General features: G+C 36.6%; 2 protein-coding genes across 4 annotated transcripts in view; one reads left to right on the forward strand and one right to left on the reverse strand.

Moving 5' to 3' along the window:
* Positions 1–15,153, forward strand: part of LOC117219978 (uncharacterized) — a 22,684-nt gene extending 7,531 nt beyond the window's left edge. For all 3 annotated transcript variants that reach the window (XM_033469559.2, XM_033469560.2, XM_033469561.2), the window contains 5 exons: positions 13,661–13,889; positions 14,042–14,184; positions 14,257–14,386; positions 14,469–14,651; positions 14,860–15,153. In XM_033469559.2, the coding sequence (XP_033325450.2) occupies positions 13,661–13,889; positions 14,042–14,184; positions 14,257–14,386; positions 14,469–14,651; positions 14,860–15,026 (852 nt within the window). In that variant the 3' untranslated portion in view covers positions 15,027–15,153. The remainder of the gene's footprint in view (positions 1–13,660; positions 13,890–14,041; positions 14,185–14,256; positions 14,387–14,468; positions 14,652–14,859) is intronic.
* Gle1 (Gle1 RNA export mediator) lies at positions 14,800–18,976 on the reverse strand. Its single transcript, XM_033469558.2, has 8 exons — positions 18,610–18,976; positions 18,234–18,533; positions 17,737–18,141; positions 17,570–17,660; positions 17,198–17,497; positions 16,819–17,123; positions 16,356–16,734; positions 14,800–16,278 (listed from the first exon to the last, which is right to left on the reverse strand). Exons 1-8 carry the CDS (start codon positions 18,640–18,642, stop codon positions 16,016–16,018), a joined length of 2,076 nt encoding a protein of 691 aa, XP_033325449.2. The 5' UTR covers positions 18,643–18,976; the 3' UTR covers positions 14,800–16,015.
* Positions 18,977–19,156: the final 180 nt, after the last annotated feature.

Here is a 19,156-nt window from a genome sequence, read left to right on the forward strand (position 1 = left end):
TACATTGGGTTTGGATATGTGGAGGCGAAAATGAGGCTGTTGGAGTTTATGTTGCGAGTGTTGGCCCAATGGTTCCTGATTAGTTTGAGGATGAACAGGTCTATTCTGATGAGTTTGGCGTCCTCGTAGAGTTTGTGGTTTTTGATCTTCTTTGTGAAGTTGGATTCGGGTGTCCGGTATTTATTGAGGCAGGCTCTCAGGCATCTCCGCTCGAAGATCCGTAATTTTTCCATGGTTCCAGCGCTGATGTTGAACCAGATGGGGCAGCCGTATGTTAGGATCGGTCGTATGAATAGTTTGTAGCAGAGGGTTTTTACCGTTTTATTGAGGTCTTTCGAATAAAATAATCTTTTGAGGGAGAGAAATGCTTTTTGTGCTTTGTTAATTTGTGTTTCGATGTGTTGATTGAAGTTTAGTTTGAAATCTAGGTGTATGCCTAGATAGCGCACAATCTCTTTGTGAGGGATTTTGACGTTTGGATTGTGTTTGTCAAGGATGTGAAAGTTTTTGTGATGTTTTCGTACGTCATGATTGGCGTCAGAGATTTTTGAGATATACGGCCTGAAGAGAATTGTTTCGCATTTATTAATGTTTAGTTTTAGTTTCCATGTGTGGAAATAATCTTGAATTTTATTAAACGTTTCCTGTAGTTCGGTTTGTATTTTTGAAACTTTGTTGTCACGTGTGTAAACTAGGATATCGTCCGCAAAGGCAATCGCCCCTTTAGAGTTGTCGCTATCTAGGCCATACATTTGTAATAGGTCGCTAATGAATATGTTAAACAAGACAGGAGAGTTTACTGTGCCTTGTTGCAGGCCGTTAACGATATTGAAGCTTTTGCTTGATTTGTAGTGACCGTTTATTGCATAAAATTTTTTATCGTGCAGCATGCTCCAGATGATTTTAATTAGGTGTAAGGGAAATTCTTTCTTTAGTAGTTTAAAGAAAAGTCCGTCCAGCCAGACAGTGTCAAAGGCTTTCTCTAGATCTATGAGCACGGCTCCTATGCAGTCGCCTGCATTTCTGGCCCAGCAGATATCGGAGGTGAATTTGGTGATTGCATGGATGGTGGAGTGTTTGTGACGGAAGCCAAATTGGGATTCTGGGATGATGTTTCTGGAGTTGCAGAAGTTAACGATCGCGTCATTTACAATTGTTTCGAATACTTTGCTGATGTTAGGGAGGAGACTGATTGGACGGTAGCTATTAGGGTCGCTACTGTCTTTGCCTTTCTTTTTAATTGTAATTAATTTGGCTGTTTTCCAGGTTGCGGGGAAGTGGTGAGAATTCAGACAATTGTTGAAGATTATGCTATAGTGATATATGTATGGTTTAGGCAGGTGTTTTAGAGCTATGTTTGGTATACCATCAAAGCTCGAGGATTTTTTGTTGTTCAGATTGCGGAATGTTTTCTCTAGTTGGATGTGGGAAGTGAAGTAGTTCGGAGGGATGTGTGTGGCTTTCGGGTTGCTGGCTTTGTTGTCGTCCGTGAATGTGCATATGGTTTTATCATTTTCTCTGTCCTGTTGAATGTCTGATCGTAGTGCGTCTATTTTGTTGTGTATAATATTGGATAATTGTGTTTTGCCCATGTGGCTATTTTGGGAGTGGACTGACTCAAAATGTGCTCCTATAACATCTAGTTTGTTTTGGATGTCTGTTATTAAGAAGGTGTTTGTGTTTGTGTCTTTTACGAGGAGATTGATATCAAGATTTGCTTTTTCAAGAATGGCAGTCTTTGACGAAGGGATTCGGAGTGTGTCGATGTCATTGCTATCTTTGTGGCGGAATATACTATTGATTGAAGGGAAAAGTTCTTCTTGTTGACGGAGAGAGATTTTTCTAATTTTATTTTCCCAGTGATTGCTTACTGCCTCTTGAAAAGCTTTCTTGATCTCATATCTAATTGTTTTTAATTTTCTCTGCAGGGCTTCTATTATTGGGTCGTTCGTTGGGGTATAATTACGGAGGTTTTTTAATCTATTAATTTGTGTGATGAGTTTACTTTTTTGTGTTCTGAGTCGTTTGATCTCTGGTGTGATGTATTTGTCTGTTGAATTGAAATTATTGTCAGTTTGTGGTACAGCTACGTCTATTGCTTTTAGGATGTTGGTGTTGAGTTTGTCAATATAGTCTTCTATTTCTTTCATGGAAAGGTTTTTATTATCGGGGATGTCTGTGTCGTCGTTCTCGATTAGAAACGTCTTGTATTTTGGCCAGTCAGCTTTGTTGTAGTTGTATTTTATGATTGGGGTTATTTCGTCGAATATGAAATGACTAGTTGAAGGGATGGATATAATCATTTTAGAGGCTCTATGGTCGCTATCGTACTTGAATGAGTGTAAGAGGTTGGGACCGGGTGTTTTATGGAATTTAATTCTGTTATCCGCTAGACAAAGGTCTATAAACGCACCGCTTTTCGGAAAAGAAGGAACTGCGGTACTGTGTAGGGTCGTTTTATATGTCATTTGGTTTTCGAGGAGCCATTTGTTTAGTGAAATCCCTCGTGCGTTGTTGATGGGGTTTCCCCATGAATGGTGTTTGGCGTTAAGGTCGCCGGCTAGCAGGTAGAAAGTGTTGGCTTTGTACAATTCTAATGAGTCGAAAAGGGCTCTGAGTTCTAGCATGAATTCTTTTTTACAATTGCTGGTGGCATAGCTCGCTATGAGATATAGCTTGCAATTGTTTTGAAATTTAATTTCTATTGCAGTGGATTCTAGACAAGTACTGTTTTTGACACTGTTTAGCTGGATATTTTTGAATTTTACATCTTTTCGGATTAATATTCCTGTACCTCCTGCTTGTTTAGAATTTATTCTGTCGCGCCTAACAAAGTTGTAGTCCTTGAAGTTGATTTTATGAATCGGATTTAATTTTGTTTCAGAGAGTAAGACTATGTCTGGTTTGTGCTTTTTTAGGCAATCCAGGAGAGTGACTCTTCGTTCATTGGTTATGATGGAGTTTACATTTATTTGGATTATGTATAGTTCGTTCACGATTAATTTGTTGGCTATATTTATGCGGGTGTCGGAAGCCATTGGATTAAAGTTCTATTTCTAAGGCGTTAGCTATAATGTTTATTTTGGTCTCGTTGGACATGATACTCTCTCTAAGGGAGGAGAGTTGGGAGCTTATGGTGGCAGTGATTATTGCCTTGATTTCTTCTAGAAACGAGGGTTTGTGTGTTTCGTTTATAGGTGGCTGTTTCGTTACTGTTTGATTAAACTGTCTTGGTTGTGAGGTTATTTCGGGTCGGTTTGCGGTTACAGAACTATAGGATATGTGGCTTTTTACCGTATTATTGTAAGATTTTATTTTCTTGAGGGTTTCTGCTTCTGATTGTAGTTTACGTTCTTCGATTTTTTGTTTTATTTCTTTTAGTTTAGGGCATCCTCTGTACGAGGCGGGGTGTCCGAATTGCTTGCAATTGATGCAATAGGGTTTGGACTCTTCGTTCTGTGCGTTAAAATCGGTGTTCGATCGCGGGCATTCTCCTGGATTGTGTGGCGTGTTGCATTTTACGCATCTATAATTAAGGTTGCAGTTTGATGCAACGTGGCCGATGCGTTGGCATCTTTTGCATTGGATGCGTTCTTTTTTTATTAATTTCTCCCAAGATATTATGGAGTGCAATACTGTTTTTATATTTTTTAAATTGTTTACTACGCTGTTTTGCGATATTTGCACGATATAGATGGGAAGACTTCTCCCTTCTTTTAATGAACGTTGCGTGTGGAATTTTTTGACCGATTTGAAATCTATATTATCGATGTTTTTATTTTTGAGGTCTTCGAGGACTACATCTGTGTCAAAATCACCTTCTAGATTTTTTAGAAGAATTGAAATTGGTTTTTCATGTTTGGGGGTGTATGTAAAATATTCAATATTGTTTGTTTTTAGTGTGTTACAAGCTAGTTTGTAATTTTCTTCGCTGGAGGTGTGTATTATGTGTTTCGCGTCGTTAATTTTTTTTATGCTGAAGTTTTGTTCGACCTTTTTCATTATATTTAATGTTGTTTTTACCGTGTTATTGTATACGATTATTGGGGGAGATTTTGAAGCATTTTGTTTTTGGCAAGATACGGCTGCCTCATTTCCAAACCTGGGTTTTTTCGGTGTTGGGAGTGGGTCCTGGGTTGACTGCGACGCCGTTGTTTCGGCCTTTATGGCTTTACCTGCTGGCTGAGGGGTTGGTAAAGATGGTGTTGGCGGAACGTTTTTCCTCTTGACCGTGGAAACTTTCGTCGCATGGTCAATGTTGGATGGTGTTTCGCTTCGTGGTACAGTTGTGGGTTCCCTGAAGATTTTTTTTCTCCGTTCCTCCTCCAACTGTTGAGATAATTTTTCGATCGTGTCGTTGAGATTGTTTATCATTTTGATTAGATCTTCATAGGAGGGTTTGTCGGGTGATGGGGTTGGTTTCGCTTTTGTCTTTGCCATTGTTGCGGGCGTCACTTCACTGTCGCTGCACTTTCTTTTGCTGACGATCAGGTTCGGCTTGTGATCAAGCCGTTTCACATTGTCGCCCGATTTCGATAATCTGTTCACTTGCACTAATATTTCACTTTCGTCGAGCGGCGCTGCCTTCTTTTTTATGGCTTTTATTATTTCATCTATTTTGTTGTTTTCCAATTTTGGTTGAGTGTGGCTGGAGCTAGCGGCCCCTTGTGCGTCTTCTTCACTTTCTATTTTATGTTATGTATTGTATTGTATTTTTAATAATAACAATAATTTGCACGCACTGAATCTAGGCACTTTTCGCGTGAAGGCAACTGTACGTCTCTGCAATTTTGTCTATGTTGCGCGGAGGTATCCTCGGAGTACCTGAGGAGCGGTCGTAAGGGTACGTCCGACTCCTTCGAGGGTTGGCGAGCGAATCGGGATACTAACCACTATACTATCGAGGAAGGGACGCTGTTTTAACATTTATTATTTCTATGTGTCTTTGTTTATATTAATTGCGGAACCACCAATACTTTTTTGGGTCTTCCCTTACAATGATTTTCCTGTCGTATTTAGTTAACTTATACCTAAAGCGGATTTCCGGGTCGTCAAAGTTGATGTTGCTGTCGTAAAGTATTCTTTTGTCGTATGTTTTTCTATTGAAATGGTATATAATCGGTTGTTTGTATTTGTCTTGTATGAGTCCGTTGCTGTCGAAGTGTATGAACGATTCCGGGGGCGTGTATCCTGTACGTCTGGTTGTTTCATGGTATTGTGGGGATACTGACCGCTATACTATCGAGGAGGCAGACACTTGCTAAATTTTGTTTGTTGCATATTAATATCGGAGGATTTTAATCGGGTGTAGATGCGCCGGATTTATGTTTAGGTGTTGTTATAGCCACCAATATGTGTTGGTGTTGGGGATACTAACCACTATACTATCGAGGACGGGACGCTGTTTTAACATTTATTATTTCTACGTGTGTTTGTTAATATTATTTGCGGAACCACCAATACTTTTTTGGGTCTTCCCTTACAATAATTTTCTTGTCGTATTTAGTTAACTTATATCTAAAGCGGATTTCCGGGTCGTCAAAGTTGATGTTGCTGTTGTAAAAGTATTCTTTTGCCGTATGTTTTTCTATTAACCCTTTGCAGTCGAACGGCGACTCTAAGGCGCCACTGAAAATTCCTACACCATTCTTCAGTATAATTTTTGCATTATTAAATTTATCTATATTTAATAAATCGTTCCAAGTGCAAAAAGCTGCATGAACAAATAAGCTTAACGTTATATGCACAACAGGCAAATAATTATTAAAAGTAGAAATACTATAGGTCAGAAGTACTGTCTTGGTTTTGACGTTGAAATAACTTCGACTGCAAAGGGTTAAAATGGTATATAATTGGTTGTTTGTATTTGTCTTGTATGAGTCCGTTGCTATCGAAGTGTATGAACGATTCCGGAGGATTCCTGTACGTCTGGTTGTTGCGTGGTATTGTGAGTAGAGATAGGCTGACGGGTATATGCGGCTGTTTTCTTGTATATTTGGGATATTTGCCCAATGGGGGGTTACGGATGAGTTTAACCCTTCCGCTACGGGCGGGTTCTCCACCGCGGTACTTCCGCTGAACGGAGCGCCGCGACATCACTGCACGCTACGCGACGCCGATCGTCAGCGGGAGTACCGCGGCGGAGAACCCAAGCTGCTTGAATGTTTTCGTACGAAAAAATTTCTCTCCAAAGGGTATTTATAAATAAAGGGTATTCCGGGGTATTTATAACGTCTTAGCATGCGCTCTTTAATTTACAGTATGAGAGGAAATAACATTATGCAATATAATGCATCTTATGGAAGGCCACTATAGTGGCCCATAGTACCTCAGTGGCATCTTGTGAAAGGCCACTATAGTGGCCCGTAGTACCTCAGTGGCATCTTATGAAAGGCTACTATAGTGGCCCGTAGTACCTCAGTGGCATCATACGAAAGGCCACTATAGTGGCCCGTAGTACCTCAGTGGCATCTTATGAAAGGCTACTATAGTGGCCCGTAGTACCTCAGTGGCATCTTGTGAAAGGCCACTATAGTGGCCCGTAGTACCTCAGTGGCATCTTATGAAAGGCTACTATAGTGGCCCGTAGTACCTCAGTGGCATCATACGAAAGGCCACTATAGTGGCCCGTAGTACCTCAGTGACATCTTATGGAGGGCCACTATAGTGGCCCGTAGTACCTCAGTGGCATCATACGAAAGGCCACTATAGTGGCCCGTAGTACCTCAGTGGCATCATACGAAAGGCCACTATAGTGGCCCGTAGTACCTCAGTGACATCTTATGGAGGGCCACTATAGTGGCCCGTAGTAGCGAAAGGGTTAAGTGTGAAAATATCTATTCTGGGTATTTTTGCCATTTCATAGAGTCAGCGGTTGCTGTATAGTTTTTTGTAATTCAATTCGGGGGTTCTATATTTATTTAGGCATGCTCTTATGCATTTTCTTTCCAGCAGTCTGAGTTTTTCCATTGTGCTTGCGCTTATGTTGAACCATATTGGGGTGCACCGTATGTTAAAATTGGTCGTACTAAGAGCTTGTAGCACAGGATTTTGGTTGTTGTGTCCAGGTCTTTACAATAGAAGAGTCTTTTGTTTGATAGGAAGGCTTTCTGTGCTTTGTCTACTTGTATCTCTACGTGGTTCGTGTAGTTTAATTTAAAATCTAGGTGTACGCCTAGATAGCGAACCGCATTCTTGTGAGGGATTTTCATCGATGCGTTATTGGAGTCGTAAAGGTGAACATTTTTGGAGTGTTTTCTTACGTCAAAATTGGCGTCGGAAATTTTGGAAATATACGGCCGAAAGAGTATTGTTTCGCATTTTTTTATGTTTATTTTGGGTTCCCATGTGTGGAAGTAATCCTGAATTTTGTTAAATGTTTCTTGTAACTGTTTTTGCATTATCGTGGGTTTATTGTCGTTAATGTATATTAGCAAGTCATCTGCAAAGGCTATTGCTTTTTTGTGTGGTTCGCTATTTAGGCCGAACATTTATAAGAGATCGCTTATGTATATGCTGAACAGGATGGGGGAATTGACTGTACCTTGCTGTAGGCCGTTTTTTATATAAAATAATTTCGCGGATGTATTGGCCCCTTCTGTTACACGGAAAGATTTTCCGTACAACATGTTCCAGACCATTTTAATTAGATGGGGGGGGGGGGAACTTTTTCTTTAGCATCTTAAAGAATAGTCCATCCAGCCAGACCGTATCAAAGGCTTTTTCGAGGTCGATGAGTACTGCCCCGACGCAGTCACCTGCGTTTCTTGCCTAACATGTATCCGAGGTGAATTTCGTTATCGCGTGGATAGTGGAGTGTTTAAATCTGAAGCCAAATTGTGTATCTGGGATGATGAAATTATCGGTGCAGAATTTGGTGATTGCATTGCTTATGGTCGTTTCGAATATCTTGCTAGGATACAGATAAGCAGTATAAACATTTTAGAAATGTTTTTTAAACACGTTAAATTCCGCGTCAGTCACCGATGTCGCGGTCCGAATGAGAAGTTTAGTGTCAATCGCGCTCGAGATTTCTATGAATGCCGCAGAACGTGTTTTCGCGGTTTACGCTTTACGCTTACCACTCTCGCGGAAAATTTCCTCGTCCCACGAATGTATAACCGCGGCCAGTTCCTCCGTACCGAAAGGGTTAATTCTTTCAGTTTCGGGCAGCCTCTATAAGAAGCTGGGTGCCCGAAGTTTTTACAATTTACACCAGGGGTGTCAAACTCGCGGCCCGAGATGAATATTTTTGATGTCAAGTATCAGGACGTAAACAATAATTTAACTTTATATATGTGTTTATTACAATGTACTAGTCAAAATAAAAATATTTGTTTCTATGAACATTGATTCTTTTTTTGCGGCCCACCTAAAGTTAAGCATTGTTTATTTGGCCCAAGTTAGCTTTTGAGTTTGACACCCCTAATTTACACAATACGGTGGGGTCGTCGCCGACGCGGAGGAGCGGGGGCACTCGTCGGGGTTGCGATCGTTCTCACATTTCACGCAGCGGTAACTCAGGTTACAGTTAGAGGCCACGTGGCCCCCCAATTCTTTGGCATTTCTTACACTAGATGCGGTCTTTCTTTATTATTTTTTCCCATTTCACACACGTGTGTAAAATGATTTTTATTTGATGTAGGTTATTAAGTTTGCTACTTGCAGATAACTGGACTAGGAAAACAGACAAAATTCTACCTTCCTCCGAAGCTCTTTCCGTCGTGAATCTTTTTACCGACAAGAACGTTAAGTTCTCTACGTTTTTATTTCTTAACGCTTCTAATATTTCGGTTGAGTCGAAGTTACCCTCTATATTTTTTAATAATACCGTGATATTTCTTTCGGTTTTGGGCGCATAGGTAAAGAATTGTGTTTGCCGTTGTTTTAACATTTCGCAGGCTACTTTATAATTGTCTAATGCGTGTGTCTGTAGAATGTGTTTATTGTTATTAATCCTTTTTATGTTAAAGTCCTTTATTTTTTTGAAAATACGTCTATTATGTCTTTTATCGTGTTTGTATGTAATGTGATTGGGGGTGGTTTTTGGGTGAATTTTTGAATTCGCGTTGTATGATGTCATCGAGGTTCCGTAAATTTCGCTTTCCTTTACCTGCTGCGTTCGTTGTGTTCGATGCGCTCATAGGGGTGCCTGTTGGTATCTCGGTGTTGTCTGTCTGTTGTGCTGCGAGGGGCATGGCTGAGCGGGGGCACTGCTGGGTCCTTGTCAGTGTACATAGTCTGTCGTATTTCCCGCCTCCGTTGTTTGAATCCCTCTTCTGGAATTCACTACCGTCGTCCAACTGTTTTTTTTTTCGGGTGTCCTTGAATGGTCCTCGATGGCGATTTCTATTTCTTCTGTCCCCGCTTTCTCTACCCGGGACATTGTTGACGGCGTGGCACTTGTTTCAAGCTGCTTCGTTAGATTCTCGACTAATATGCTGAGGTTTTTATTTTGTCTTATTAATTCCTCCCCTATGAAGGGTTTTCAGTAGTTTTTTTTTCGGGTGTCTTTGAATGGTCCTCGATGGCGATTTCTATTTCTTCTGTCCCCGCTTTCTCTACCCGGGACATTGTTGACGGCGTGGCACTTGTTTCAAGCTGCTTCGTTAGATTCTCGACTAATATGCTGAGGTTTTTATTTTGTCTTATTAATTCCTCCCCTATGAGGGGTTTTCAGTAGTTCTGCTGATTTGCTTTTGAGTTTCCTTTTGGTTGTTATTTTCCATTTCCTCTGTCCCAACTTTCTCTACCTGAGACATTGGCGACAGCGTGGCACTTTTTTCGAGCTGCTTCGTAAGATTCTCGACTAGAATGCTCAGGTTTTTATTTTGTTGTATTAATTCCTCGTATGAGGGGTTTTCGATAGTTTTGCTGTTTTGCTTTTGGGTTTTCTTTTGGTTGTTAGTCTTCATGTTTGCAGTAGTTGTGACGACGCTGTCTTTTATTATTATTTTTTTTCTTTTATTATTATTTATTATTTATCTTTTATTATTTTTCTTGGGATTATCGTAGGCGGTGGGTTGAGCCTTTTTGTCTGTTTTCTACCTTTTATGATTTCTTTAATTTGCCGATTCAGTATTATGTTGTTTAGTTCTGGGTAGTCCTGATTTGTTATTAAATTTAGAATGGCATTCTTTTTGCGTTCTCCGTGAAAACCACTTTTAACTGGTGACTGAACACTTTCTGTCACATTTTTTTCTGTAGGTGGTGCCCCTTTTGGGGTTTTTACACTTCTGGCACTCACTTTTTGATAATCATGTACACTGTTGTACGCAATTTGCACAATGATTCTTGTTGGGTATGCCGTCTATTTAGCGTATTCGCTGCAACGCTTCGTTGCTTGTACCGTCCTTCGACTACAGTTTTGAGCTGCTCGAGGGGCACGTCCTACTCTTACGACGGTCAGAGTCGAACTGGGGATACTGATCACTATACTATCGAGGACGAGACGCTGTTTTAACATTTATTATTTCTACATGTGTCTGTTAATATTATTTTTGTAACCGTGAATACTTTTCTAGGTCTTTCTTTTACAATAATTTCTTTGTCGTGTTTTGTTAAATTATAACTAAAGCGGATTTCTGGGTCGTCAAAATTGACGTTGCTGTCGTAAAGTATTCTTTTGTCGTGTGTTTTTCTATTGTAGTGGTATATAATCAATTGTTCGTAATTTCGAGTTGTTTCGTCAATTCAGTCGAGTTTCTCGTGTGCGGGTGTATCGTGGAATTGTAATGTGTTGCCAGCTATGCAGTTGTCAATGAAGGCTTCACTTTTGAGATATGATGGAGAAATGTGGTTATAAGATTTTGGTTGCCTATTGTCTGGAGGATGATTTCAAGATGGCGGAAAATACACATTTAGTATGATTAATTTCAAATTTTCGACTGTGATTTCAATACAGATGCAATGAGTATTTACAGTAAATGCTCCCCAATTCACACTCAGATTGTGCACGAAAATGTACAATTTGGGAAGTGGAGATACGATTATTCGAGACAGTTGACATTATGGGACAGTTGGCATCGAAAATTTCAGAATTAAAAAATATATTTATTATTATTATTATTTATTCAGAATTAAAAAACGACATTTTCAACATACTAATACACTCATTATACATATATTAGAGGTGTGCAAGAACGGGTCGAGACGGGAATAGGAAACGATGTGTCGTTTTGCAGTAATTGATAGCATAGGAAATCAAATGTTTTCAGGAATCCCGATTATTCTCGGGATCCCGTCCCAAGCATCGGGTTTCGGGAATTCCCCGGTTCGAAACAAAAGTCCGGAAAAGCTGTTGTTTAAATTAATTTTAATTAATGAAAGCTTTAAAATAAAATTTTTTAATCAAAACTTTATAATAATGGCTCTAATTGTCGTAGCATATCAATTTTTTATTGCGCCTCGGGCCCCATTGCACCTTAATCCGCCACTGTTGGGGAATGTAAAGTCAAGAAGTCTGTCAGAGTTGTTTGTCTTTCATTGATGATGATGGAGTTTACATTCACAGATACGATATTTAGTTCATCGATTATTCTTTGGTTGTTATCTGGTGAAGCTATTTCTATTGCAAGTTTATGTCTAGGATGTCTAACATTGCGTTTATTTTATCAGCGTTGCTTTCTTGACCTGTTCTGCTATTTTTTTCGAATTTGTTGCTTACTCTTTGTGTGCGTGCGCGCGCGCGTGTGTGTTTGTGTGAGGGCTTTTGTATTTCATCTATTAGGGAGGATGCTGAGTTACTTATAGAGATAGTAGGCTTTTACGTGTGAATGATTGTGTGTGTGTGAGTGAATTTGTGTAGTAGATATGGGATTTCTAATTCCTTTAAGTTTTAGACATTCTCTGTAAAAGGCGAGATGGCCAAAGTTTTTGCAGTGAACGCAATATGCTTTATCTATATTTTTCGCTCTGTTTTTATCATCTAATGAGAGGAGTTTGTTTTTTGCGCATTTCGCGCATCTATACTCTAAATTGCAGTTGACTGCGGCCTCTCGCATCTTCTACATATACTATACCTCTTCAGATTTATTTAACTTCTCCCAAGTAATTGCCGAGTGCAAAATTACTTTAATATCCTTGAATTGTTCTAATTTATTATCCGGGGAAAGTTTTACTATAAATATTGGTAAAATTTTACTATTTCCGACTGAATTTGTTTTAAATTTCTTTACATTTAGAAAATTAAGATTTTCTGTCTTTTTTTTGCTCTGTGTTTCTAATAAAACTTTTATTAACAGTATCTTGCGGTTTTCATTTTTCGATGTGTACGTGTAATATTTAATATTACTACTTTTCAGTGATAAATATATTTTTTTAATTCTACTACGTCGTATATTTGGACTAGATGTTTATCACTGTTCATATTTTTTACTACAAAATTATTCGTAATACATGTCTTTTTTTATAATATTGATGGTGGTTTTTGTGGTTCTCCCTATCATGTTCATCGGTGATCGTTTAACGCAGCTGAGTTTCTGACGATCTTCCTCCTTTCTTTGCGCGAAGAATGTCCGTCACGTATAATAGACTGTGTGTGTGTGTGTAGAAGTTTGTAATGTGTCCTTTTTCTTCGATGCGGTATGGATACACGTGTTATGTTTTCTTTGACTTGCGAATTTCTTCTGTTCGTCTCTTGTGAGATATCGATTGACACAACGGGAAGCATGGGTCTCCTGTCGCCAATGCTGCGAATCCGTTTCCATCTCGATAGTTTTCCTTGATTGTTTTCCTTTAGGCATTTTTCTTCTAATTGTTTGGATAGTCTTTGCGTGGTTTGATTTAAATTTTCTATTATTTTAAATAGTCCATCTTAATTCTTGTTGTCCATGATGCCTTTCCCTCCTTGTTGCTTCGTGATCAGATGGATTTCCTTGATTTTACTCATGCTCGTTGAGCTTTCTGTCAATCTTTGTTTGTCTTCTCTAAGTAAATTCGGCGTGGAATTAATCCGTTTGATGGTTTCATCTCCGAATAGATGTTTAACTGTTCTAATCGCCGAAACTGTTGATTCCGATATCACAGGGTATTCTCGTAGTGATGTCCGTTATTGTTTAATTACTGTTCATTGGCATCGTCATTTTTATTTCTTTTTCTCCTTTTGGTATAAATATATCTCACATGTAAGATAAAAGAATGAGCTTCTGGATGATGTAACTTATTCACTACATTATTAAATACTGTATTGTGGAGATATCATGACCGCGCGTTTTTCGATGCTTTTCTTTACTTCTGTGAAATTTCCCTTCGGCTATCTGCGTCTCTGACCGCTGTACGAACACGTCTTATTCCGACGAAGGTTCAAGAATGATGAGACTGAGGGGACCGAACGAATATCACAATTTCTTAAAAAATGCTTGTGTTGTTTTGAATTTTCAGTTATATCTTGTTGTTTCGAGAATTGTGAGATGGAGAGTTCTAAATTTTCTTTTTCCATTATGCGTTTTCATGTTTACAGTTATTGTATTGACACTTTCTTCTTTGATTTCTCGTAACATTATCGCGGGCAATGGATTCACCCTTTTTGCTTATTTTCCCCTTTAACAAGGGAAAATCCTCCTAATATTAGATTACTCACACCTGTGTATTTATAAATTGCTACGGCACACAAATCTAAGAAATTTTCAGACTTAATTATTTTATATAATGGTTTTTACAGGGTGAACAAAAGCCAACTAATGTTGCTGTTCCACGAAAGTATCCTCCTTTGTCAAAGCCACTCTTAAATGTACGTCCCCTTGTGTTGGCAACTCATTTAGTGCCTTCATTACCAATTGGATTGTTCGAAGTGCTTGTGGAAGCTATCGAAGTTGCAACTGAGAAACCGGTCGTATTGATGTACGAGCCTAGAAGCCATAGGCCAGTTGCAAAGGATGTCGTTGATATTGGTAGGCTGTTACTACCAGAGACAATGCACAATATAGTGTTAGAATTTCCCGTAATTTGAAAACACCCTGCATCTAAGCATTTACTTTATTTTTACCAAATTATATTCCGTGTTATGAATTTGTTGATACACGTTCGGTGCTGTTTCTTTTAGCTATCTTGCCAGCAAGCGAAGAGTGGGAAGATGGTGAACTTTTGCCCGCAAGTTTCTGCTTCCAACACCATCTGAATAAAAATAATTCACCATGTGTCTACGCCGATGTCATCGTAGCAACCGATCGAGCTTCACATGTTAAAGTAAAAATAAAATTACAGTAGAAATAGCAACTAATAACAGAAACCTATTAACATGCACATATTTAATTGTAGGACATCCTAGATCTTCGTGGTCATCGATGTTCTCTGCCAGATCGGAAAAAACAGATTGGAGTAACAGCATTGATATTTAATTATTTACACAGTAGAGGTGAAAATCCGACCTTTTTTGGCAACACACTGGGTTTGTATATGATTAAATCAATCGTATTTTGGCCGCTACAAAAAAAATGAGAATACTACCTATGTCCAACATCGATTTTTAGATGCCGAAACGCAAGTTGCAGCTTTACAGATGGTAGCAGGGAAACAAGCAGAAGTTGGAATCATAGAGTCGCCTGTTATTAAGGGTCAAAAAGATGCACTTCCAGGAATCGACTCAGTTCAAATTTTAACAAGTCTGGGACCTTTACCGCCATATCGCATTATGGTAAAAAAGACACTTTCAGGTATGTTAACAACTTCAAAATTTTCATGTAAAATCAACTATAAGAAATACTAATATGGCTGCCAAATTGTATAAAACTATTCTAATTCAGAAAAAATCATTGATTCTTGTTACCCGATACCGAAATAATTGATAAAACAAACACTGCATTGTTTTCATGTTTTATTTTATACATGCATTTATAAGTGACACATTCGTTCAATTTACAGGTGATATAACAAAACAGATCACAAATTATCTACTGAATGTACATCAGGACAAACAGTGGCTTGACAAATTTGCTTCATTTGCTGTTACAAGCTTTACAAAGAATTCCACGAATTATTATGATCAAACGGATGTGAAATCTGTAGCTACAAGTGTGCCATACTATTAACCCTTATTCTTCTTTTTACTAGATTATATAATAGAAACACGCGATCGTATCATCCACTTCTTGTATTTCTTTAGCTTTATACTTTTCACAAGTTGTAAGTTTAATAAATACAATATTTTAATATTAATTTTCAACATATACAAATTATTTTAAGTTATATTATCTGCAAGGAACCTACTAATATTTTAAGTAATTTCAGCTGTAAAATTTACTTAAGTAGTAAATTAAATATTATTAATGTATCTGAATTTATTGATGTATTTTTATTTTAGCACTAATTGCAACTAAGGTTTAACTTTCACAATCAATAACATAATTCATTGACAAACCCTCCATTTGATGTCTGTATACCGTAAATAATGTTATAAACTATCAAATTTCGTTGACAATATTTACACTAATGCAAATAGATGTATCATCTAAATGATACATCTATTTTATACAGGCAAAAAAAGTATATTTAAAATTTCTCCCGTCAATAAAATGTACAAACCAATACCATTATTTCAAAAAATTTTCAATCCATATATAGAAAAAATACCAAAACATTTTCACTTAAGTTTACATCAGAATCAGCAAAATCAACAAAAATGAATATAGACTATAGGAAATACTCATGGCTATAGGAAAAATGATTAAGTTGATTTTATAAAAAAAGCTTTTATACAAATTAAAATTATTATTTGTTTTAAATAATGATATTCCTAAATTATATTTATGACCTATTTAATACCAATTCAGTTTGTATTAATTTTTTTAACTGAATATTGTCAAACTAAGCAATTTCTGGGAATTTTTTATCATCTTGATTGTTTAATCAATTTGATCAATGTCCTATTCATTCAATATGAAATTAGGCATTAGTGACAATAAGTAGTTCAGACAAATCTATCTTACAATATAATATATATAAATCTATAGTAATTTACAAATCCTTGCTACATTTCCCATAACAATTAAGATGTAAGTCACCTTATATCGAGTAGTAATCACCAGAAATTGGGAGAAAGCTGACCATCAGGTTGTGGTATAAAACCTTTTGTTAAACTGTTTTTCAAAAATTCTTGAAGTCGTACTAATGGGCCACCGCCAATGTTTCCTACAGTTTGAATACGTGAGTGATATTCATCCGAAAGTAAAATCAGAAGTTTATAAAATTGGCGTGGGTATGCAGTCCACAGTGCATTTCCAGCAACTTCAAGCATATCTAATAAGAGAGTTGCACAAAGATCGGCTATTTCTGTCCGCGGTTCTAGAATATAATTTTATATATTTTTATATATATATTTTTTTGTATATACATTTATTTCTTTTTAATATAATAATTACCAATATTTAAAACAGCAGCCAACCATCGCCACGCATATTGAAGCCCATGTGGATTGGTCTTATTAATTCCTTTTCGCTGTGATGTGATAGTAATGGAAGCATACAATCTCATTAAGCCGGACATTCTTTTCAAAAATTTATCATGTTTCTCGACTGTACCATCCTTCGCATATTTATAGCCCATCAATTTATAATAATCTTCATTCGATTGTCCTTCCATTTCGGGTAAAAACACAGGCACAATATATGGGCAAGTATCATGAAAATGTGACAAAAGCAAATCTCCAAAATCGTAGTGATCGTTCCAAATAGCTACAACTACTGCAGCAATTGGAAATGCCATTTTGGGTTTACTTGAAACAAGTGTTCCACCTTGATTCTATAAAAAGACATGCGTTATATATCAACCAAATTATTGTAAAAGGTTTAGCACATATTTTATGAATTAAAGAAAATTACGTACAACTATCTCTTTAGCCAACATATTTTTACAAAAAGCTGCACCTTGAGGATATTGGTTAACATTTGGAGAAGATTCTCCTTTAAGAAGACTATTTAATCTTTCATATTTATCATATAAGTGTTGTCTGCTAATACCAGAAATTGCATTTACAGGTATATTTATTGCTTTTTGACATTCGAATCTGAACTTTTTTGTGCTTGCAGACTGTAAAAATTCATCGTAACTTTTCACATAATTTTCCAAAAATTGTTTACTATTTATGTACATTTGCAATAATTCTTTGTCAACATATTCATATAATTGAGCTATAAATGAAAAAAATCTGTTTAATAGGCATGTATTCAAAGTATGAGTTATTATATGTATTTATCAAACTCACATGTGCTTTCACTCTGTTTATCTGTTGAAGCTATTTCTTCAGTTTGGGCAGGTGCTACAATTACCGATGGAATGTTCAAAGAAGTTATGTTCTCTACAGATTGTACATGTTGCTGTTCTTTATCTTCATGTTTGTTTTCGCTATTTTGGATAGCGCTGCTGTCAACTTGTGGAGCAATTAACTCAGCTCTAGTGTGAGTAATATTAGGTGTTGGTATTTCCAAAATTTCGGGTTGTAATTGAGTTTCTTTTGAGGCTTCGTTATTAACTAAATTGGCTGTATATGCAGTGTTTATCCTTTCTAGAATTGTATCAAACAAAAGATAAAATCTCTTAAATTTATGTGCAAAAACAAATATAATTAATCCCTTACCAATTTCTGCTTTAACTATACACAGTATTTCATTCATCTGTTGAACATATTTTTTCATAGCAGTGACGTCAGCTGATGTCACATCTCCTGTCTGTATGGAACACACAATTATAAAGTTCATGTTCTTTCAATATCTTTCCACAGAATTTTATCAAATTATTTCTTACCATAATTTTTTCATCTATAACCCACACTTGGTGAAATAGCTCATCTAATTTTGGTCCACAGGACGAGAACAGGATAGGAATAGAATTTACATCATCACAGTTTTGAGCAGCCATAAAAACAATACCATACTTAGTTTTAAACATATTTCTCAAATTCATTATTAATTTGGTAAGATCTTGTTTTTCTATCATTTTTTTTCTGTATTCCTCGACTTCTTTTTGTTGTTCATGTCTTTTTCGTATTTCTTCCTGCTCTGCTTTTTTTTCTTCTGCTAATATATATTCGTAATTTTCTTTACTTTTACGTTCACGTTCTTTTGCCATATGTGACCGAGAATTTTCTTTACGTTTCTTTATGTCTTTTTCTTCTTCATTCATATGCTGCCAACGATGCTCAATTTCTTTCTAAGTACAGGAATTTATATTTTACACATTTTATAATCAACATGTCACGATTGCTACATTTATATTTATATTTACAAAGAAATCTACATTACCTGAACTTCTTCCTTTCTCTGGTATTCGCTTTCTAAAAGAATTTTTTTTACAGAAAAAGTAATACCACTTTGCATAGATATTTTGTTATTTTTTAGATGGTTAGTTTTTTGAGAAGGTGTAATATTACAAGAATTCTGTTCATTTTCTATATTTTCTGATTTCTCATCTGTATTTTGAATCATTGTAAAAGCAGGACCTATTGTAATTCTGCCCACTTTGCTTGATATAAGCGAAGCTTTTTTTAAAACTGACACTTTAAGGCCAGCGAAATCAGAAGTAATATCATTCATCTCTTGTGTCTGTTAATGAAAAAAGATATTATTATAGTAGAGGTTTACAATAAATTATTAGATGAAATTATAGAATAATACATACAGTGTCGTCTTTGTCGCGAACAAAATGTGGCATGTTTCTTATCTTGTTGAAAAATAGATTAAGACGTAATAAATTTTGAAGATTCGATTATTTATACAAGTTTATAGATATTATCTTAACCTACAAAATTTTGTTTGTTTACATTCACTCTAAATACATTCAATCGCAGCTTTATAAATTACTCCACATGTTGTCATCACAACAGAATTTAAATGAACTTTATTTTACTTTAAAATATTAATACTTCTTTCATCTTTTGTAAACATTTCCAATACACCATTCACCCTTCAAACATACCAAAACTAACTGCCAAAGAGGATCAAAATTTGATCCTCTTTGCTGACTACACTACATATGCACGTATATACAAACAACTATACAACACATACATTGATACATTCAGTATACCGTATGATCTTCTGGGGGCGCTTTAACCGCCCGCTTTATAAATATTAATTATATTTAAATTTGAATCAAAATTCAATCGTTATTTTAAATAGAAAATGTTTTTTTGCATATAATTAACTAATAAATAAATATTTAACTT

The sequence above is a fragment of the Megalopta genalis genome, chromosome 10 (assembly GCF_051020955.1).
Source record: "Megalopta genalis isolate 19385.01 chromosome 10, iyMegGena1_principal, whole genome shotgun sequence".
In the NCBI taxonomy this organism is placed as follows: Eukaryota; Metazoa; Arthropoda; class Insecta; order Hymenoptera; family Halictidae; genus Megalopta; species Megalopta genalis.